Genomic DNA, 20,876 nt, shown 5'->3' with positions numbered 1-20,876 from the left:
CTCCTCATCCGGCTGTGTTGAGACCCCATGGGAGCACCTGTAGGTGCTGCGACTCAATGGCGTCTTTCAAGCCACGATGAGGAAGGCTGGTTCGAAGTCGATAAGCTGGTGTGTTTTGAAACCCCTCTTTTTATGCCGACAACCTCCAGAACTCCGTCCATGCTTCTGGTATCCAAACTCCAAAGAACAAATCTCAACCATTTCAAGCTCAGAACAATCTCAGCTTCTTCGGCGGCGCCATGGTGATCCCCGCGAAAACCTCAGCACTCCTCTTCTTGGTTGTCGAGAAGGGTCTGACGGGCGTAGCAGTTATCATCTTCTGCTTGCTCGGCGTCTTGATCGGGCTGCGACTCAGGAGGAAGTTGGACTTCTTCTGTGGCAGTGTGCGCACCGCCATCTTGCCATCGGGCTCGAAGTAGATTCCAAGCTCGCTGTTCTCCTTGTCGTCGAGGTTGATCGAACGATCGAACTCGGACGAAGTGGGAGTAGCGGGCTGGCTACGCTCACCAGAGGAAGGCGGGAGTGCGTACTTCGATGGAGTTTTGGCTGGTGTGCATGGGACAGTGGGTGCCTTTGGACTTGCTGGAAGAGCGGAGGACAGGTTGACGAGGTACCTGGCTTCATCGACGCGCTTCTTATTCGCCTCGCATTCCAGCGCCCAGCTGACATTAACGGCCTTGATTGCACCTTGGCTTGCGACAACCTTCTTGAGGGTATCGGGGTTGCCGTCCTTGTACAGAACGTGAGTAACACCCGTGCTGTTCCACTCCTTGGAAACCTTCGCGCCGAGATCTGTGAGAAGGGTCTCGAATAGGAAGGATTGGTTCTTGCCGCTGTCCGAGATGACGTCGACGTAGAATGTCAAGCCTTGCAGAGGGCCGTCAAAGAGAAGAAGGGAGGGCTCTTCAGAGTCGTCCCAAGTGACGGCCTTCTTTGGGGTCTTGGAGGTCCTTCGCTTCTCAGGTGATCGCAGGGATGATTTGACGGGAGAGCGGAGAGAAGACTTCATAGGTGATACGAGAGTTGAAGCCAAGAAGTTTGTGCCTGGTGCAAACGTAGCGGTCTTTGCGGGTGAAGTCTGAGCAGGAGCGGAGAACAGTGTGGCAGATGCGCGGGGTGTGAAGACCGATGGGGTGAAAGTTGGCGGCGCGAAGAAGGGTGTCTTGGATGTCGGTGGTGCCAGTGTCAACGGCTTCAACTGCAGCGGTGCAAACTGAGCTTGAGGCTTCTCGGCAGGAGTATTCTCGTTCTCAAGCTCTGAGATGCTGAAGTCGTTGACCTCGCTAGCTTCATCGAACGACGCGTCGTGGGTGGAGAAGTGCGATGGCGAAGGGGTCTGCTTCTTTGCGGATGCCCTGATCTCCTCCTGGATTGCTGCCTCGATAGCTAGAGCTGGTGTTGTTGGGTAATCAGCAAGCTCACCCAAAGCTTTCCTGTTGGCACTCGCGGCTCGTACAGGTGTCACAGGGACTGCCGATTGAGGTGTGAAGTTCTCCTTGTTCGCAATGTGTTCTGGCGAGGTTTGCGCACGCGGTGTGCTAGGCGCCTCGAACACGACTGCTGGAGCTACAGAAGGCGGAGTAAAGCTCTCCTTGGGGGCAACGTGTTCCGGAGAGCATTGCGCAGGAGGCGTGGAAGGAGCCGCAAATCGAACGGCTGGTGTCCTCTGCACAATTTCCGGTGTGTTGGCTCGAACAGGAGTGGTTACCTCAGCTGGAGCGGCAGCTGCCGCGCTTGTGACTTTCTCAACGGGGGCCTTCTCTACGGTCGAGACAGCAGGGGTGAAGACCTCCTTGACCGCGACGTGCTCCGGCGAAGACTGCGCTCGCGGTGTGCAGGGTGCCTGGAAAACAACCGCAGGGGTAGCAGCATGAGGAGTGAAGATCTCCTTCTTCGCCACATGTGCTGGTGAGCACTGCGCCGCTGGTGTTCGGGGTACTGCAAAGAAGGCAACAGGAGGCATGGCAGCCTGTTGTGGGGTCGCGGACGTTTCCATAGAAGCTTCCTCAATGACGCTCAAACGGGATTGTGAGACGATGTGTGCCGGTGTCTTGGGGTAGTCTGGAAGCTCGGCGAGTGCTTGTCTTGAGCTCAAGGGCGCTGTGTTGTGTGCAGGAGTCTTGGGATAGCCGGGTAGCTCGTTGAGAGCATCTTTGGTGGCCAATGGCGCCTTGATGTGAGCAGGTGTTTCTGGGTAGCTGGGCATCTCCTTGAGCGCTGCCTTCCTCGAGATAGGAGCTGGCAAATGGGCAGGTGTCTTCGGGTAGTCTGGAAGCTCCTTCATCGCGTCCTTGTGGGTGATGGGCGCGTGGATGTGGGCAGGTGTGGTTGGGTATTCTGGGAGCGCTGCGAGTGCCGCCCTCGATGTGATGGGTGCGACAATGTGTGCGGGTGTCTTTGGGTACCGGGGGAGCTCAAACATGGCTCGCTTGTTTGTCAGAGGCTGAGCAGTATGTGCGGGTGTGGAAGGAACTGCAGGGTATTCTGTGAAGGGTTCTTCGACGGGCTCGGGCACCGGCGCCTCTTCGATGATGGGCGCCTCGACGGGTGTAGGCTCCTCAACGACGGCCTTCGCGGCCTTGGCTGGAGTAGCCTTCTTTGTTGGCTTACGCGCAGGTGCCTTGAGAGGCGAAGCTGGAGGGAGCTCGGCATTGCGAGTAGTGCGTGTAGCTCTAGTGGGAGGCGCAAGAGCTGGCGCTGTGTCGAGGGGAGCTGCTGCTTTGCGCGCGCGAGATGCTGGCTTGATGGGCTCGGCGGCGATTGTGATCTCGACAGCGGGAGCTTCGGCAGCCTTTGCAGCTGGTGCCTTCCTGACGGCCGCTTTGCGTGCGCGCAAGACTGGCTTGAGCGCCTCTTCTGCGACCGGCTCCTCGATGGGGACAGTCTTGCGCGTCCGTGTCGCTGTTCGCGGAACCTCTTCCTCTTCTGCGGCAGGGTCTTCGGCAATGACAGGCTCGGCCTTCTTCGCCGGTGTCTTCTTGACTGGCGCTTTGCGCGCGCGTGTCGCGACCTGGATCTTGATGGGTTGTCGGGGCATGTCCGGCTCTTCCTCTTCGGCAGCCTCTTCGGCAGCCCCTTCCACGACAGGCTCTTCGATAATCGGTGTTGAGGCTTTGCGCCCGCGTGTAGCCCTCTTAGGTGCCACAGGCGCAGGCTCTTCCTCTGTTGTCTCGACCTTGGCGGCGCGTGTTGCGCGTGTCTTCTTCTGTGCGGGCGCCTCTTCGACTACATCTTCGACTACAGGCTCGGGCTCAGGTGTGGGTTCGGCCTTTGCTTTGCGCTTTGTTGCGGTGGCTTTGGTGGCTTTTGTCGCGACAGGTGCAGGTCCTGTAGCTTCTTCGACGACAGCCTTCTTCCTGCCGCGCTTGGGCGCGGCGGACAGTGTCGATGCGGCAGGCGCTGCCTCCGGGGCCGCCTTTGTTCCGCGACGTGTGGCGACCATATCGTGTACCTGGGTATGCAATAGTCGCGGGTTAGTAGTGCGAGGTGTGGTCGCTCTCGTGGGTTGGGATGGTACGAGGTAATAGCGGTGGAGCGTGGCTTGTTGTCTGTGTGTTGCTGACAACACATGCGTTGCTCCTGACAACCGTCTCAGAAGAGCTTAGATCGAGGCCGCTGTGCGGATGCTCCCGGTTTGGACAGCCTCACGATGATGCATAGTCCGACAAATCGACTCTCGACCGTATAGCTTCTGTTTCGATTCTCCAAGGACTGGATATTCGCATTGGAGAGAAACTGGTGAGGCGGCAGAATGGATAACATACATGTCACTCAAATCAATGTAATTCTACTTACACATGCTACGTCTGTAACTCTTCTATCGCTCCGTTTACCATGTCCCGGATCTGTTTCCATCTCCTCACCAGTGTATCCTTCTGACCTGCTCTCACACCCGGCTCAGTCTCACCACTCTTCGCCTGCAGCCTCCTCTTCTCCCCTTCCACTTCATAGATCTTCAACCCCTTAACCTCCTCTAGGATATCCATAACCTGCCTCGAGTACTTCGTTAGTAAGCCCACCAAATACCTGTACAACTTCCCGCGCTCTCTATCTCCGTCATCATCACCCCCAACAAACGCAGAATATCTCTTCGAATCCAGCACGAGCAGCCTGAGCACCGCCTGCGTACGATGGCATATTGTCTCGCTGCCGCCGGAAGCGAAGAGCGTGTAATTTCCATAGAACCCATCTTCCTTCAATGCCTGCGTCTGCTCTTTGTCCAGTACCGGAAGAATAATGTGATCCAGCGGAATAGCATCGCGCATGTTACTCCCGAGTATGAATCCATATTCCGCAAGTAGAAAGTCATTCGTGTGCGCGCCGTAGCTAACAAATACTTCTTCGCCGGCTTTGTACGCTCGATCTGCTGTGACGCTGTACCCCTTGCTGTCGGCTTGGGGATCGCATCCGACGTCGCTGTGGTTGAAGTAGTCCATGAACGGACACATGGCGTAGCAATCGTCGCCGGTTAGCTTGTTCTTTCGCTTCGGGAGGCGAGGGTGTGAGTTCGGCAGGTCGGGGTAGTTCCAGTAAAAGGTTCGGGTGTTGACGATGAGCCAGGTGTATGTGAACAGGTCTTTGGATATCGACGGGAGGTGGGGTCGGAGGTCGGCCCAGTCTTTGTCGAGTTTAGTGAGTTGGTTGGTAAGGAGCGTTGATGCGGCGATGGGGAGGAGGTCCTGGAGCTTTTTGTTGTAGTAGATGGGCATGGTACTCCGGAAATCTTCTTCCGTAGGCCAGACGGCTTGCCAAAGGGCGTATTCGTCGTGGGATGGATCTGAGTACCATAGTGCTAGGGATGCTGCGAGCTTGCCATGTACAGTGACGTTGTCTGGTAATTTGAAGGCCTTGACAGATGGTAATGCCACATGTACCAGCGATGTGTTCTTCACGTGTACGATGCGGTCTCCTTTCTTCGTGATTCAGTCAGTGCTCTCGAAGTCATAAGCTCATCTACTGACTTTCAAGTCTCGTGCGGCTACAATGCCCATGCCACGATCGAGAAATTTGGCGGGTGCAGTGCCGTTGATCGTGACGCCATTGTCCTCAGCCCACTCAACAAACTTCGTATGCTCTTCACCAGGATCAAGTGCTGCAGTCATGGTGTTGTTGGAGCAATCGTGTTGTTGGGGTTGGAGAAGGTTGTAACCTCCACATCCACGTTCCACAATGATGATGTGATGCTTCGATGGATGACACAGCGTTCACCTGTACACCTAGAGCCAGATAGTGAAATTGGTGTTTCTACTTTCGAACATTTGGAGTCACAAAAGTTGCAAAAGACGTGCTGTGGCTGAAGTGTGGCGCTCTTATCGATTAGGAAAGAGCTCCACCGTTGATGTCAGACCATCTCGGTTCGTCTTCCTTCCCTCAACTCAGATGGCGACTGGTGTTCGGTTACTGCGGCCGCAGGCCTCCACGCTCTCAAGATGCGTCAATTTGACGCGAAACCTTCGCCCAGAAGTGCGCTGCCTCTCACTCTTCGCTCGTCCCAAGTCAACCTACGAAGAGCATATACCATTGAGTCCCGTGGGGCGACTGGGTTTGGCAATCAGCTCTGGGGTTGGGGCTTTCCTGGACCCAAGGAAAGGAGGTACAGGCAGTGCACCAGATCCAGCTGACACAAGCTAACGTTCTCCCAGAACTGATTGCTGATTTCGGCGAGGCAACGGCGCAGCCATACTTCATATACAAGCTTCGAGATCGCATGCTCATGAACGCTACTGGGCGACGAATACTGCGCGACAGACCTCGGTTAACATCTAAGTCCCTAGACATCCCTCGTCTCCGCTCGCTGCCACCCAACACCGTTGGTTATAACTATGCTGCGTGGCTAGACGCAGAGGGCGTCACGCCAGATACACGGGCGCAAGTGCGGTACATAGATGATGAGGAGTGCGCATACGTCATGCAGCGATATCGCGAGTGCCACGACTTCTACCACGCCCTTGTTGGACTGCCAGTCTTTCGAGAAGGAGAGGTTGCACTCAAAGCGTTCGAGTTCGCCAACACTGGGCTACCGATGACCGGTCTTGCTGTCTTCAGCGCGTTGACATTGAAGAAAGGCGAGTGGAGGAGATTCCTCGACATATATGGACCTTGGGCTGCAAGAAATGGAGCACGCGCCGACGACGTGGTCAACGTTTACTGGGAAGAGGAGCTAGAGACAGACATCAACGAGTTGAGGACAAGGCTCGGTATCGAGAAGCCGCCGGACCTTCGCGCAATGCGCAAGGAAGCGCGCGAAGCGAGGAAAAAAGAGAAGGAGGCCAAAGAGGCCATGACAAGAGCCGCTGTGTAATCACTATGTACAATATTGTCTAAGCGTTTGTATTGTTACCAGAGCCTTGGACCCGGGTTCATTTTCGGGGTGTCGACGCAAGCAATATGCAGAATCCCGGATCATGCTCATTCGAATTGCCGTAAGCTGACAGGCCCTTCCTCCGATGACTCAGTCAACATTCGATGGGAATACGTGGATACCTTCGGAGGACCATCAAATTCGAAAAAATGCGCCTATCTGCCATCAATGGGTCACGGGGGAAAACACGTGGAAAAACTATAATGCAATATTTAATCCTGAAGACAATCGCCGCTTAGTTTGTGGGGTGCCCAGAGCTACACCTTCAGTCAAGCCAAAGGGATGATCATTTGCTAATCTTCTCCAGACATTCACTGACTTGAAAATCATCAAACGGAAGTCTGGAGAAATACCGTCTTCTTCAGATGCGCGGATCGTCGAGCAGTAAGCTGGCCGTTGTTATGCAAGGGGTTTCGCTTGGTGACTCCCTTCGTATGGCATGCGTTGAATACCTCCAGGCTGCATCATTCGAATTGCGAGTTTCGAGGTAGGGGGTCATCAGCACAATTCCACAATACTAGAAGGCGTTCTTAGTGACGATCAAAGATATACAAACGCTGTACAGCACTGTCACGCAGAGAGAGCACAGTAGCACGCCACCGGACCGACCCGTGCAAGTCAGTTACACAACAGCCCCGCGCATCTTGCATGAATTCGAAAGGATCGGCTACGGCGCGTGTCCGTCCGTGCCGCAGGATAGATGCCCTCATTTCTATCCGTCTGCTTCAATTTCCAGCTGTTTGGGAATGCAAATATGATCACCGAGTAAGCTGATGTGAATGTCTCCCTGCGGCTATGGCCAGAAGCAGCAACACCTCCACTTTTGTTTCGTTGGCAACATGTCACAAGCATCCGCATCTGTCGACGCCAGCGACCAATCGATACATATCGAATCCACTGATTGGCGCATTGCGAAACACGGTTCACGTAGCGAATCCCTTGCTGCAGGTACATCCTGGCACCAGGTCAATAGGCGCATGGAAACATCGACTCTCATTGCACAGCCTTGCGTACAGCATCATGTCCTACCAAGCCTGTGTTCTTATCTATTGGAAATTCTCCGTCGTTCTCTTCCAACACAGGTATCCCCTGGCATGGAGCGGCATGCTACATTCACTAGGGTTCGGCACTACCAAGAAGCAAACACCAGCGCGGTAAATAGGCGCATCCTTCAACATCTGTGAATGCAGCTCCACGTATAATCCGCGACTGGTAATAGTTTCTCATGTTACGGTCTCACGAACTCCAGCTTAAGGCATCATGACACGCTCTGACCGTCGGCCGGAACTCTACGCAGCTGCTCTGATTCCGTATACTGCCGCAGCGGTTGCGCTGGTACTACGAAATGTTGCTCGGCGGCATACCAGAGTTACTATGGTATGGGAAGACTACCTGTCCATAGTTGCCTTCGTAAGTGCCTTATACTTGTCGCGCGACCAAGTGCTTACGTTCGCATAGACGATAGGGACTGGGTTCACCTTCATCAGCCTCTTCAGTATGATCGCAACTTCAATTTGTCAGAACGTCGCTGACTCCAGCAGAGACACGATGGGGGTTCGGACTTCCAATGGCAGATATCAACCTTCCTGAGGAACAAATTGTACATCATTACTTCGTAGATCTCTGGGCAGATATGTGTATGGAGTACTTGCCTTACAAGACAAGTAACGACTACTGACAGAAGCACAGGGTTGTACACCTTCTCCGTCGGCCTCAGCAAGTTCGTCATCCTCGGCTTCTACTGGCGGATGTTTTCCCTGTCGATGATACGGCAGCCCATTCGAATTCTCTCTGTACTTTCAGCAGGCTGGATTATCGTGAGAGTACGTTTACGTTCGCGCGGAACCAACGTGCACACACATGACTGCTAACGAACACAGGTCACGCTCATCTGCATGCAGTGCACACCGATACGCAAATTCTGGGATGCAACCGTTCCCGGCACATGTCCGTTAACACCTATGATGTCGCTTTTCGGCGCAGGGATACCGCACTTCATCATCGAGCTTTTTATTCTGCTCTGCCCCCTGGTCGAGATCTGGAAGTTGCATTTACCACTCAAGCGCAAGCTCGCAGTTGCAGTCATGTTCATTGCAGGTGTTGCGGTGTGCATCTCAGCCTTGATGACAATTGTCCACACCCTTGCGCTCGATAAGAAGATGGACAAGGACCTTACGTGGGATGGCCTTGAGGATCAGATATGGGCAGTCTGCGATGTCAATCTTGCGTCGCTTGCGAGTAAGCTATTCTACTTTGTCAACTGAACCTTGCTAATAACCTTGCAGCATCACTCCCCCTCCTCCGCCCCGTCTTCCGCTCATTCGGCAGCTTCTTCAGTACAGTAAAAGCCACTACCGTACCATCCCAGAACTACAAAGGCACCGGTTCAGCACCAACATACGGAAGCACACCTATGAAACGCGGAAGCAACCCCGACTCAGACTCAGAAGTGTGCTTCGCCAACGAGGGCGGCTTCATGGCTGGTAGCAATCTCGCTGGCTCGAGCAAGGCTTTCGTGATGCACAACATTACGCCCAGGGATTGTGAACTAGGGGAAAGGGGACGGCAGGGGATACATGTGAGGAACGAGACGAAGATTGTGTATCATGATGCTTAGCGAGCTGTGCATGGAAGCTGTGCTGCTTTGGCAGGATTCGAATGTGAGCAATATATGTAAGATACTAATGCTATTCATAATAATCTATCACTTTCGTCGACCGCGACTTCACTTTCCCACATTGTGAGCCTTGGTGGGGCAGGAATACCTTGAATTCCTTCCAACATTCCTTTCACTTGCACGGGTGCACATCTAGGAAGGCGCGCTAAACGCCAAACACACGATCTTCTGAAAAAGCACATCAAATTCTCGCTCACAAAGCAGTTTCAATCTCTCCATCAGCCCCAGCTTCGAAGTGACGACGACAGTAGTCATCGGCAGCACAGTGAGTAGTACTCTATGTCCTTGCATCACGGATACACCACTTCTTCTGATCACCTGTTTGCTCATGACCCAGTTCCGACACATCGACCGTTCCTCACAAGTACCAGCGGTTCGGACTTATCAGCAAGATCTGCGTGCTCCAATAGCAGAAGAAGCGCCGAACGTGTTCAAGCGCAAGGCCTGCCAGTGGGACAGAAGCCTCGTCTTTACTTTCACCGATGTCACTTCCTTGGCAAGCTCAAACAGATTCTGAACCATCACACTTTGAACCGACACCTCCTCTTCAAGCAAATCGCCCAGAGCGCTGCGAACATGCCTTTCTCCACCAGGTGAGTGCACCCTCTGGTAATATTCGTGAAATGACTGACTATATTCGGGCGCAGCATCCTTCACTCAAAGCTGTCCACCTTTCCTTATTGGCGTGGACGAGACTCCGGTCACCGTTCATTCGGGTGCCATCGCAGTACTGTCGCCACCCCTGGACCGCCTCGTGCACGGAACTTCCAAGGAAGCCCAGGAGAACTGCGTACGCTTCCCGAATATCGAGGTAGAAGACTTCGAGAAGATTTGAAGGGTTGCATCATGGGGCCGAACTGCCGGTCCCGGAGGTTGATACACTCCCTGCGTCTGAGATCGACATCAAGGAGGACTTCTGGGTGTTGTGAGCCTTCGCATCATTGGACCCGAGAGCTACACCATGCGCATCAACAAAACTGACAGCACATGTTCTCTGTGCCACTATCGGAGACTTGAATCAGCTGCCGAACCTTCCCCGTAGGACTGCCTCAAAAGCACTCTATGAGGACACGGTCGATGAACATTACCGCTGCAAATTCAGAGACGAGCCAGACGAAGATGACGCACGGGACTGTACGAGGAGAACAGCGGGACAGGTCCTCCGCTAAATTCACATTGGAACCAAGACGTGTCTGGTGTTCTGTTGGGAATATGCTCGAATCTACGTCTTCGCCGAGGAGTATCTGATCGCAAAACTACAGAAAGGTGTCTGTTATGACAAGGCTCTGGGCAAGGGGCATGAAAAAGAGACTGGATCTGCAGGCTGGACTGAGGAGTAGATGAATAGCGGAAACTGGGGCGTCAGTGAACGAGTGCGAAGGGATAGAACGATACATACCTCTGGAGCTACGCTCCATACCCAATAAAGAACGAACTGAAAACAAAATGCATCGATTCCCAATCTAAATGACATATATATGGGTATTACCAGTTTCCTAACCACATGCGTGTCCGTCTACCAAACCCCGTATCCCAATGCCGCTGATAACATACGACAAAGACCCCGCACCAACGCCCAAGGCCCTACTTGGCCATGTAGATACAAAGCAGAAAATGCAAGGGAAATAATGCCGGCCATGTGATAAAGGAAACAACAATACGTGCTCAACATAGAACCTGTTCGGAGAGGTGGGTACAGGTTAATCCTGAGCCAGCTCATCGTCTGAAAACCGGAAGGTCGAGTCTGAAGAGGATTTCTGTTGCTTTTCGGTTTGCTTGCGGATGTGCCGTGGTGAGACGGGGGAGACGCTTTCGACCCACGAGCGATTTGAGAAACGAGATGAGGAGGAGGAGGAGGGGCGTGAGAAATTGCGTACACCGGGTGGTGCTGGGGATGGCGCGAACTCCCTCAGTTCAGCCGGGGTCTCTGCTCGAGGAAGGTCTTGAGCAGTGCCCGGAGGCTTATTTGGAAGGTTCTCTGAAGGCCACGCATCCCGCGCCTCGGTGGGGAAGTCTTCGCCTGCGGCCTGTTAGCTCTCTCACACCCCATTGCATCCGACCAAAGGCAGAAAAGGGAAGGAAGGAGAGCGCACAGGACTACGCACTAGCCACACCCAACCCCTCACACAACCTCTTCCTCCACAGTCCGCATGCTTCCTCGAACCCCGACATTACTTCTCCGCACGCCCGCTTCGCTTCGCGCTCGCGTAGTCGCCTGTCCCAGTCCCCGCGCTCGATGAATTCGCGTCCTTCGGCTGTGCGTTCGGCCTCGCGCTTCCATTCGTGTAATTGCTCTTTACTCGTTCGCAACCTTCGCGCCGCGTTCGTGGTCGTTTGACGTGACATGTGCAGTGTGTCGCTGACGTTGGAGAGGTGTTGGAGGAGTTCGCGTGTCGAGAGTGTGAGGTGAGAGAGGGATATTATTGAGTCCGTGGAGCTGTGTGGGAGGGATTGGAGGGTTTGTTCGACGAGGGGGAGGAGCTCTTCGATTGCGTCTGGAGAGGGGATTATGGCGCGGGGGCCGGTGAAGGAGGCAGTTAGGGAGGTGAGGACGCGCGATTGGTGGGTGAGGTGGGTTGTTAGTGAGTCGTGGGCGGTTTTGAGACTGGGTTGTGTTAGCTGAAGGGTTTCGGTGGCGCGTTGGGGAAGGCGTACCGTGTTGCTCCGTTCTCGATGGCGATTTGGCTCCCAAGATCGCGCAGGTGTTCTGTGACGCGCTTAACGACTTCGTCTGACGCACTGCCGTTCTCTTCCATGCCTCTCCGTGCCAGACTCTCGACAGCTGCCATGCGCGCCTCGAGGGCCGGTGTGATGCCATCGTTCTCGAGATCTGAATCGTCCCCATAGTCTGACCCGTCGTACAGTGACCGTTGCCTGTTATGTTTTTTTGACTTGATTGCCGCGCTTGGGCTCAGCGTAGCTCTCGGTTGTGTCGAAGGAGAGCTATGCAACGCAACCCCACTATCCCTCACCCCATTCGAATCGACCACACCCTGAACCCCCGTTGACCCGTCGTGTTCTACAGCTGTGCCGATACTTGTTGCGTCTCCCTGTGGCTGCTCCAGCTCTTCCCCAAACTCGCTGTCCATCTCCTCGTCCTCGCTGCCCCATTCACCCAGCTCGTCCGCCAGATTGCCCAACCCCCCACCATTATCCCTGGCTCCGTCAAGGTGTTGCGCGGGACTGCCATGATCAAATTCGTGCGACGAGCGTGGTGTTATGGGCGAGTAACCGGATCTGGAGGAGGGGCGGTTGAATGACTGTCGTCTGGAATGTGCCATATCGAGGCTAGAGGGGTGTCGGCGGTGGGACGATGCCGGCCTGTGGGTGGGCGTCCGCGGCGGAGAGGACATGGTCGTGAGGATTATTGTAGTATCGAGCAACGGGGCGGAAATGTTTGGCGCATCGGAGCTCGGCAAGGTGTAATTGTGGTGGTGACCCTGGTCGATCGCAATGTGCGCTGTCCCCTGTGACTGCGCTCTCCTTTTACGTCGCGTTCCAGAGCGTGCAGTTTGGTAGTCGGCACCAAAGAATCAAGGGCACTGCGTCTGAGGGTCGTGGCGGGGTAAGGCGCGTCCGCAGCGGAGTGCTTGTGAATGTAAACGAATTGTGAGGTTTGGGGCTAGTTTGGCTTGGCCGCGGAGATCAGGTGAATGCGGTGAAGGTCTCGATGTGAGAGCACAATCTTGAACAAAATGGATGACAATCGATGCAGTCGCGGCCACAAGCAAGTATTTCAGTTCTCAAATCCCCCTGGACGATGTCGATGCATTGTTTGTTGTCACTGCTGTGTGGCAGGGTTCAACCTAGGAAATCGCCGGACCATCTTAGTAGTCAAGACGACCATGGACAGCATCATATTCATAGACACGTGCTGATGATCAATCGAATGCCTTTTATTGATGTTGATGTAGTAAGAACGTGCTCGTGCCTATGTTCCCGATCGCAAGCGTTTTACCACAATTGACTTTGTACATAAAGAACAATATGCACAGTCTTGACCGCGCTCTATGCTCAATCGGTGTTCGTGCCATACCAAGGACGCCCGTAATGCAAACGAGTATCGCTTTGACCATACCCACAAACCAAGAGATGCATACCCATATGAATCATGTCCACAACGCCATGGTGTAGGACAGTCCAGGCTTCTGCATGTTACCGCAAAGAAGCCATCCACCCGTAGACAAACCGTGTCTCGCAGAACGCCCGCAATGCCCTTGTAATGCCGCTGAATCAAAAGGTGTATACGCGTGTGTATCGTGCGCGATCATTTGTTCTGGTCGAGACTGGCGAGCTGCTTCTTGAGCACGTCGAAGAAGTTCTGCCCGTTAGGCATCTTGTGTGATGTGCCGGCGCCTGTAGGATGTTAGATCCAACCCAGAACATGAGAAATGGCCAAGAATACCTCTGGCACCCCACACTCCACTGCTTCTCTTGGGAACAGAGTCACCCTCGACCTTGTGGTATACCGCTGGATGATCTTAAAGCGAAACGTTAGCAGCTGTTCAGGTCGTGTGAGCGTAGGACGTTATACCCGCAACGGTCTCACGGTACTCTGTGATGTGTTAGCGTTGCTCGTTCATAGTAGCTGTAGCTCGAGTGTACAGCTCGAGGCTGTATGCCTGGACGAGTAGCACTCACTCTTCTTCAGATAGTCCCTGACCTCGACTGCATTGAAGTCACGCACGGGGACGTGCTCTTCCCTGGGAACAGAAGCTGGCGCTGCCTGTCCTAGACTTGCAGGCTTGTTGCCCTGAATGGCCTTGTTGCCCCACGCATTGCCTGTCGGCGCGGTAGGTTGCTGTCGTCCGTCCTTCGAATTACCTTGTCCTGGCCTCCGCCAGCTGCAGCAATGTTAGCCTCAATCCACACATGCGCGTTAGAGCGCATACCGGTTCTCGCCCGCGCCGCTCATTGTCGCAATTCTGAGGATCGGTGGGGGAGGCGGGGGAACGATGCCGTGGTGGATATAAATGATGGTAGCTCTCTAACCGCGCTGCATGACGAGTCAAACTAGGGTCCATGCCGGAGCCAATAGGAACGCTCCATCACCATATTTACATGAGAGATGCGTGAACAGCTCACCGTGCTAGTCTTCTTCCAGCTAAACCTTGTAGTCGTTCACGAACGTATGCGGTTCACTGGAGGGGACTTTTTGCAATTACTCGCTCGGTGCCGTGTGTTGTTCATCACGTGTGAGACAAGGTACAATGGGGTACACGATACTGGAGATCCGTTCGTATTGAATGTCGGTGTACCTGCTGGATAGGCACATTGAGGTTTCGATTGGTCTAACTCGACTCATCTTCACTCTGCTCCTTGCTCTTTGGGCGTTCTATGCGTTCCATGCGTCTCCACAAAGCCAGGAATCCACCGCCCACCACCATCTGGCCTGCCTTTGGGCGGCAAACCATGGCCCATTTCTCTTCCTCTTTGGCCAGATTCTCTGCCAACTCACCGTCTCTTGCCTCTTGGCCCTTGACCGGATCAATGGACTCTGCATCTGAAGCCTCTGGCGACTCCCTGGCGTCAGGCTTCTTCAGTGTCGATCTTGGTCTGACCGCCCTGACATCCCACTCACGGATCATACCCGCACCGAGTTCAACGACTTGGTCAAGTAGATACGGCAGCTTCTCTTCACGAATTTTCTCCACACATTGCGCAATTTGTGTGATGCTTGGATTGAATACAGCAAGTAGCCCGTTCACACGCAATGCTGGTGCTACGTTTGCCAGATGTGCTTCGGCGTTGGGCAAATCCAGGAATACGTGATTCAAGAAAGGCTCATCAGTCTGCCTGATCACTCTCTGCGAAGCAATCCATGCAGAAGCATCTCCTACGTGAAATTCCACGTTGCCGGCATAGAGCCCATGTCGAAAGCCCTGAACAATCTTCTTTGCATGCTTCGAGTGCTTGCTTGAGATATCCAGCGTGTGCACAATGGCGCGTCTACAGGGTTTCCACGACTCTATAGTTGTTTCCTGGAGATCTGATATAGACTCACCCAGGTACACAGCATCTTCTGGTTCTTCTACATTGACGGTGTAGTCGGGAGTCTTCGGCAGAGGTGGGTTCGCGGCATGAATGGCTCGGGCGAGATGCAAGGTCAAAGCTCCATGACCTGTACCGGCTTCGAGGATCTCGAACAGTGGATCGTCGTTCAAGGCACTCGAGGGCGTGTCGACATGGATATCGAGAAGAGAGACAATCAAGTTGGTGTCAGAGGGGTACAACTAGGGCCACTTAGCTTGGGTTCTACGCAACACAACTATGGTGCGTGTCCGGACAGTAATAGACGCACAGGTGTGACGAGACGTGGGGTGAGCCGAACGTACTCTGCTAAAGTAGGTTCATGGACACGGTATTCGAAGCCTTTCGATGACCGTACTATCTGGCGCGGCTCTTTGCCGATGATGTTGGCATGATCAATGACCCCGCGGTGGGTGTGCGTCGTCTTCGCTGCCTGCAGCTTCAAGAGCGTGCCATCGACGGTATCCTTCTTATCTCGAAGAAGAACGGTATCTCCTTCTTTGAAAGCGCGGCGTAGGCCTGCGCTGGTGCTGAAGTTTCTAGCAAATCCTTGTGTCGCTGCGCGTCGAAGCTGTCGTAAGCATATGTTTCGCATAGCGTAGCTTACAAGCTGTGTATGCTTGCCTTTGTGGTGGAGTCGAAGAGATGGTCGAAAGAAAAGGAAGGGAACATGCAGGGTTCACGCTACCGGCTCAGAGTGGGGACCGGGACCTCCGCGGTGAAACAACGTCGATCAAAGGATTCGAGAAGCCAAGGAATCACACGCGCAAGGGCACATCCATCGACGGATGCCTCTTGTGCCCAGATCTCTTACTATTGGCACGAGACGTATGTCATGGCGACGGCGCTACGCAACTGTTTCACGATATTCCTCCTCTTCTAAGACATATGCGGCTGAACGGCCACTAACTTCATCATGACCCGCCGAATAGTACGTTCAATGCTCCTGTGGTCCCAGATGTAACTAATTCATGTCGCAGGTCCGAGCGGGCATTCAGCTCGTAGCCTTCTCGATCATTGCCTGCTTCTTGATTTTCTTCGTCGATAACCGATACCGTGTTCTACCTCAATCTGTTCACAGCCACCTTCCCCTACACCACGAGGGTCTCGTCATCACCGACATTACTGTACAGACATGCTCGAGCCTGAACCCGCTGTCAAAATGCATGCTGGACCAAAAGAAGTGGCACCGCGTCGAGAAAGACCTCTATCTTGGATCTGGCTGGGTGTCCAAGGCATATATACACATCAAGCGCAAAAGGGAGGAGGAGCTCACGAGCGATGACAAGGTCATTGTCGATGTGCGTACCGGCAAGCTTGACCCAGCCATGGGCGAGAAAGCTCAGGCTTCGGAGAAGTGGGAGTCTCGCCCTGCAGGCGTGTGGATCAAGAGGTCACTCAAGCGTCACGCGAGCGACTCGAAGCAGGCCGTGACTGCTGTCGACATACTGTTCGGGTCTGACGCCGTGGAGCCACGCCCTGGGTGGGAGCTGGTCAAGAACGGCGCATTACATTTGGAGACAGCCCGAGACAGCAAGGATCCGCGCCTGAGCATACGTCGAGGCGCACCACACAAGGTCGAGAAGCCAGTTCCCAAGATCAGGAAGGATGGCAAGTTCAAGATCATGCAGATCTCTGACCTGCATCTCAGCACTGGTTTGGGCGCATGCAGAGATCCGGAGCCCAAAGGTGCCAATGGCGGCCACTGTGATGCCGACCCAAGAACATTGGACTTCGTCGAGCGTGTCCTAGATGAGGAGAAGCCTGACATGGTAGTGCTTTCTGGTGATCAGGTCAATGGCGACACCGCGCCAGACATTCAGAGTGTACGTGCTGTTCCCGCATTGCTACTGCCATTCTGCTCACATTCGCAGGCCCTGTTCAAGATCATCGAGCCTCTCGCCGAGCGCAAGATTCCCTATGCAGCCATTTTCGGCAACCATGACGACGAAGGCACACTATCACGCCACGCACAAATGTCACTTTACGAATCCCTACCATACTCTCTTTCCGAAGCCGGACCGAACACCATCGAAGGCGTTGGCAACTACTACGTCGAAGTGCAGGCACATAACAGCAAGCACTCCGCATTGACACTCTATATGCTCGATACCCACGCATACTCGCCAGACGAAGCCCACTACCGAGGCTACGACTGGATCAAACCAAACCAGATCGCCTGGTTCAAGAACACGGCTGAGGGGCTGAAAGACGCTCACAGCCACTACACCCACAAGCACATAGACATGGCGTTTATACACATACCATTACCTGAATACGCGGACAGAAACAATGAGTGGGTCGGTAACTGGACCGAAGGTGTGACAGCGCCTGCATTCAACACCCACTTCAAGGATGAGCTGGTCAAGCAGGGCGTCAAATTCGTCTCATGTGGCCATGACCACGTCAACGACTACTGCATGCTCTCGAAAGACCACGCGACACAAGAACCCGAGCTCTGGATGTGCTATGCTGGTGGCAGTGGATTTGGCGGCTACGGTGGATACAACAACTTCCACCGTCGACTGCGTGTTTTTGAGGTTGACACAAATACTGCGCGCATTTCTACTTGGAAGAGATTGGAATATGGTGATATTGGTAAGAGGCTTGACGAGCAGATGATTGTTGATGCTGGACGAGTCTTGCCGGTTCAACGGGATAACCAGGAATAAGCGATTTGAGTAAGATTGCGACAAGCAAGGTGTTTTGGTGTTTTCGGTTCAGCCATGGCTGGAGGCCTCCAAATCACGGACTGCATGGCTGGCTAGGCGCACGTATGTTATACGTTATTTCAGTACAAACCCATTGATCATTCTGCTGAATTCTATCTGCGTCAATTCGGCACCATGCACGTATCAGTTGTACCTAACCAGCAAAAGGTGCTTGCGTTTTATCTTGCTTCCGAGTACTTGCGCGACTCCAGCCAGGCATCGTCTGTGCTCACCTTGCGATCCATGGACGGCACCACACTGCGCTGCACCAATCGCGGCGCCCTTGACTGTGTTCTTTTTGCTTTAGTTCGTTAGTGGGCGGTGATGTGGTCGGTGCGGTGTGTTGCAGAGCTGTGTTGAGGTGTCGCGAGGTGAAAGAAGTGACGCACGGGATCAGGCACAACATGTAGAGGCAAAATTCTGGAAGTCGAAGTTAGGGTATGCGTATCTACTTTGTACTGCAGAGGAAGGCGGGTGGAAGCTAAGTGTGTATGATATTATGATGACCTAGGCAGTGATCAAAGCACCAACATTGGACCACATCACAAGTGCACCAATGAACTTGGAGATGCGAGGGTATTGAATACTATAGAACGGTAGCAATACATAGAAAACCATCCCGCGTCAAGGGCTCCGGACCTCATTCTGCCTAAACCGCCACCACTTCCCCTTCTCCATCTCTCCATCCTCCATAATCCCCTCCGTACTTCTCCCACTGATTGCACTGCCACTGACCCTCGACGCGCTCGGCGCCTCCACATCCTCAGCCCGTCCCGTCCTACTTCTCCAAGCCCCAGCCTGCACCTCGTACACATCCTCTTTCTCGCCCGCCAGCCTCTCCAAGCTCTCCCTCTTACTCTCCGGTACGAGGAGACTTGTCAACATGCCCAGAAACATGAAGAGCGCAAAGATCTGCATAACACCGTGAATCCAGGGCGTGGGATTGTCGTGTGTAGCCCCGCGCTTGATCATCGGGGCGAAGAAGATTTGTGCGAAGACGGCGCCGAGCTTGCCCATTCCTGCGCTGAAGCCATGACCTGTACTCCTCACACGCGTTGGGAATATTTCGGCTGGTATAATGAATGTCGTTGCGTTAGGACCGAAATTGAAGAAGAACTGTGCCATGACGTAGAGGATGAGGAGGTGCGTTTTGGAAAGGACTTTCCATGCAAAGCCCAGCACGCAGAAGATAATTGTCAGGATTGCGAAGCCGCCGATCTGGATGGTCTTGCGGCCAAGTTTGTCGACGGTGAAGATGGTGAGCCAGTAGCCGGGGAGTGCGCCGGCGCAGATTAGCACGATTTGGCCGGTTGCTGTGTTGCGCAGGTTTAAGTAGAGGTTGTCGCGCTTGTCGAAGCCCATGGTTGAAAGAAGGGAAGCAGAGGAGAAGCCTAGGCCGTAGAAGGCGAGATCGAGGAAGCTGGAGGAAGTCAGTGGGTGACGAAGCAGGAAGGTGGAAGTTAGAAAGTACGTACAACCATGACATCGCACAACCGAACAGTCTGATAGCCTGCCTCTTCTGTGAATAGAACCGGAAAACTTCCATCAATGTGATTGACGGCTTTCTGTAGCCATTCATCTCACGCCTCGTCTGCGCTTGCATGACGGGATTCAGAATATTGCCCTGCTTTCCATACCGATACTTCCTCGCATCAATAGTCGCCTTCTCAACGTCGTATAGTACGTCGAATGTATATCTAGGTGTTTCTATACTCGTCAGCTCAACTCTGTGGAAAGACTTGAGGTCACTTACCTGGAATGGTGAGTCGATAGTACAAAGCAAACCAACCCGGGATCCCTCCAAAGGCGATTATGATCCTCCACATCTTGTCGACAGTGTTGATACATTGCCCTGTACAGGCTGCGACTGACGCTACAGCCTGAAGATGGTCTTTGTATGCGACTACTACGATCAATGTCATTAGCGCAGCAGCCAGCTGGCCAAGTCCTTGCATAGCGAAAACAGCAGCGATGATACCACCACGATACCGGGTGCTGGAGAACTCTGCCGTTATTACAGCAGATAATGGATAATCGCCGCCGACTCCAATGCCCATTACCTGAATGCTGTCAGTAGTGGTCTGGGGTAGACGCTGTGTGTTTGCTGCTTGCTTACCACGCGGTAGAAGATCAGAACTCCGACAATCGACAGGGTACTTGACTCTCCGCAGAGCGACTGGGCAAGTGTAGTTGCAATGATGATCATGAGCTCGACACCGTACATTCGTTTACGACCTAGGAGGTCTCCCAGATACCCAAAAATGCATTGGCCGAAGATTGCACCAGCAGATGTTGCGACCTTGATGGCAGTGTCGGCATTGTGAGGCATGACGCCACGATGTGTCTCATCTTGCCAGTATACTATTCCTAGCAAGATGACTGCGAGGTTGATGGCGAACAACTGTGTTTAGTTAGGCGCAATTTCGTTGTCGATGGTCGGTGTAATCATACACTGTAGGCGTCTGTAAAGAACCCAATCCCAGTCACGACTGCAAGTCGAACATGGTACCAGCCAAAAGGTGCCTTGTCGACCTCGGCCAGGGCCATGCGACGTCGTTCATTTGGGTCTGCGATATGGGTCTACTCTGGTCAGCGAGGTGCTACCGTCGAAGTCGGGTTTCTTACGTAGACACCCGGCACATCACGATACGCAGCATTACCGACTCGGTGGAACGATAACATTAGAAGCGTGTTCGGATTTTGGAAGGTGAAGCGTGTGGGGTGGGCCCGAGAGACATGAAGTGGAGGCTGATGAAGCCTATATCAGCCCTTCGAGGCTGAGACGGAGACTGGAGTAACAATAAGGCTGACTTGCGAAGTAAGAGTAATCCACGAATGACGAAAGTCAATCAATTATTGTGAAGTCTGCAGATAGCAGATGCTTTGCCTTTGTCTGTTGCCAAGCTGCCAGGGGTCGACGACAAGAACGCAGCCAGACCAGTGCCATCACGCTCGATATCAATTGGGGAGAACGTGCCTGCTGCGACTCGAGGAGCGTTGTACAAGTCTTGAGCATGACTTAGCACGAACGCCATTGCGGGTTCTACTCTTGACGTCTCACCACATTTAGCTCACGTTCTTGTGTCGGTGGTTCTGA

General features: G+C 53.7%; 8 protein-coding genes across 8 annotated transcripts; 3 read left to right on the top strand and 5 right to left on the bottom strand.

Annotated features, from left to right (window-relative positions):
- Nucleotides 1-3,797: 3,797 nt before the first annotated feature.
- On the bottom strand, nt 3,798-5,270 carry BU25DRAFT_370932 (SET domain-containing protein; the record flags this gene model as incomplete). Its single annotated transcript, XM_033703966.1, has 2 exons — nt 4,962-5,270; nt 3,798-4,913 (listed from the first exon to the last, which is right to left on the bottom strand). Exons 1-2 carry the CDS (start codon nt 5,100-5,102, stop codon nt 3,801-3,803), a joined length of 1,254 nt encoding a protein of 417 aa, XP_033560048.1. The 5' UTR covers nt 5,103-5,270.
- Nucleotides 5,271-5,379: 109 nt separating this feature from the next.
- Nucleotides 5,380-6,301, top strand: BU25DRAFT_432444 (ubiquinone biosynthesis protein COQ4, mitochondrial; the record flags this gene model as incomplete). Its single annotated transcript, XM_033708720.1, has 2 exons — nt 5,380-5,593; nt 5,643-6,301. 2 exons carry the CDS (start codon nt 5,380-5,382, stop codon nt 6,299-6,301), a joined length of 873 nt encoding a protein of 290 aa, XP_033560047.1.
- Nucleotides 6,302-7,621: 1,320 nt separating this feature from the next.
- BU25DRAFT_344858 (uncharacterized protein) lies at nt 7,622-8,978 on the top strand (the record flags this gene model as incomplete). The annotated part of the gene is made up of 6 exons (XM_033703015.1): nt 7,622-7,771; nt 7,820-7,856; nt 7,903-7,998; nt 8,051-8,184; nt 8,242-8,599; nt 8,647-8,978. The coding sequence occupies 6 exons, from the start codon at nt 7,622-7,624 to the stop codon at nt 8,976-8,978; spliced, it is 1,107 nt and encodes a 368-aa protein (XP_033560046.1).
- A 2,157-nt stretch (nt 8,979-11,135) lies between these two features.
- Nucleotides 11,136-12,391, bottom strand: BU25DRAFT_344569 (uncharacterized protein; the record flags this gene model as incomplete). The annotated part of the gene is made up of 2 exons (XM_033703004.1): nt 11,136-11,643; nt 11,694-12,391. The coding sequence occupies 2 exons, from the start codon at nt 12,389-12,391 to the stop codon at nt 11,136-11,138; spliced, it is 1,206 nt and encodes a 401-aa protein (XP_033560045.1).
- A 540-nt stretch (nt 12,392-12,931) lies between these two features.
- Nucleotides 12,932-13,999, bottom strand: BU25DRAFT_412115 (uncharacterized protein). The gene is made up of 5 exons (XM_033706722.1): nt 13,931-13,999; nt 13,680-13,882; nt 13,573-13,593; nt 13,444-13,518; nt 12,932-13,394 (listed from the first exon to the last, which is right to left on the bottom strand). Exons 1-5 carry the CDS (start codon nt 13,951-13,953, stop codon nt 13,306-13,308), a joined length of 411 nt encoding a protein of 136 aa, XP_033560044.1. The 5' UTR covers nt 13,954-13,999; the 3' UTR covers nt 12,932-13,305.
- A 330-nt stretch (nt 14,000-14,329) lies between these two features.
- On the bottom strand, nt 14,330-15,244 carry BU25DRAFT_344944 (adenine-N(1)--methyltransferase; the record flags this gene model as incomplete). The annotated part of the gene is made up of 1 exon (XM_033703022.1): nt 14,330-15,244. A coding segment is annotated over one exon (915 nt), but the record flags the coding sequence as incomplete, so codon positions are not given.
- Nucleotides 15,245-15,839: 595 nt separating this feature from the next.
- On the top strand, nt 15,840-17,935 carry BU25DRAFT_492408 (phosphoesteras-like protein). Its single transcript, XM_033711636.1, has 3 exons — nt 15,840-15,999; nt 16,049-16,894; nt 16,943-17,935. Exons 1-3 carry the CDS (start codon nt 15,985-15,987, stop codon nt 17,738-17,740), a joined length of 1,659 nt encoding a protein of 552 aa, XP_033560042.1. The 5' UTR covers nt 15,840-15,984; the 3' UTR covers nt 17,741-17,935.
- A 422-nt stretch (nt 17,936-18,357) lies between these two features.
- On the bottom strand, nt 18,358-20,776 carry BU25DRAFT_395838 (phosphate permease). The gene is made up of 6 exons (XM_033704803.1): nt 20,405-20,776; nt 20,231-20,359; nt 19,896-20,180; nt 19,533-19,839; nt 19,255-19,486; nt 18,358-19,199 (listed from the first exon to the last, which is right to left on the bottom strand). Exons 1-6 carry the CDS (start codon nt 20,459-20,461, stop codon nt 18,404-18,406), a joined length of 1,806 nt encoding a protein of 601 aa, XP_033560041.1. The 5' UTR covers nt 20,462-20,776; the 3' UTR covers nt 18,358-18,403.
- Nucleotides 20,777-20,876: the final 100 nt, after the last annotated feature.

Source organism: Macroventuria anomochaeta (assembly GCF_010093625.1).
Source record: "Macroventuria anomochaeta strain CBS 525.71 unplaced genomic scaffold BU25scaffold_23, whole genome shotgun sequence".
In the NCBI taxonomy this organism is placed as follows: domain Eukaryota; kingdom Fungi; phylum Ascomycota; class Dothideomycetes; order Pleosporales; family Didymellaceae; genus Macroventuria; species Macroventuria anomochaeta.
This window is presented reverse-complemented; position numbering and strand designations above follow the sequence as displayed.

Coding starts and splice junctions, on each gene's coding strand:
- BU25DRAFT_492408 (XM_033711636.1), top strand. Junction 16,895..16,942: donor CCGCGCCAGACATTCAGAGT/GTACGTGCTGTT, acceptor TCACATTCGCAG/GCCCTGTTCAAGATCATCGA.
- BU25DRAFT_395838 (XM_033704803.1), bottom strand. CDS start 20,461: ATGTTATCGTTCCACCGAGTCGGTAATGCTGCGTATCGTGATGTGCCG. Junction 20,181..20,230: donor TCTTTACAGACGCCTACAGT/GTATGATTACAC, acceptor AACTAAACACAG/TTGTTCGCCATCAACCTCGC. Junction 19,840..19,895: donor TTCTGATCTTCTACCGCGTG/GTAAGCAAGCAG, acceptor GACAGCATTCAG/GTAATGGGCATTGGAGTCGG.
- BU25DRAFT_412115 (XM_033706722.1), bottom strand. CDS start 13,953: ATGAGCGGCGCGGGCGAGAACCG. Junction 13,883..13,930: donor AGCGGCGCGGGCGAGAACCG/GTATGCGCTCTA, acceptor ACATTGCTGCAG/CTGGCGGAGGCCAGGACAAG. Junction 13,395..13,443: donor TGGAGTGTGGGGTGCCAGAG/GTATTCTTGGCC, acceptor AACATCCTACAG/GCGCCGGCACATCACACAAG.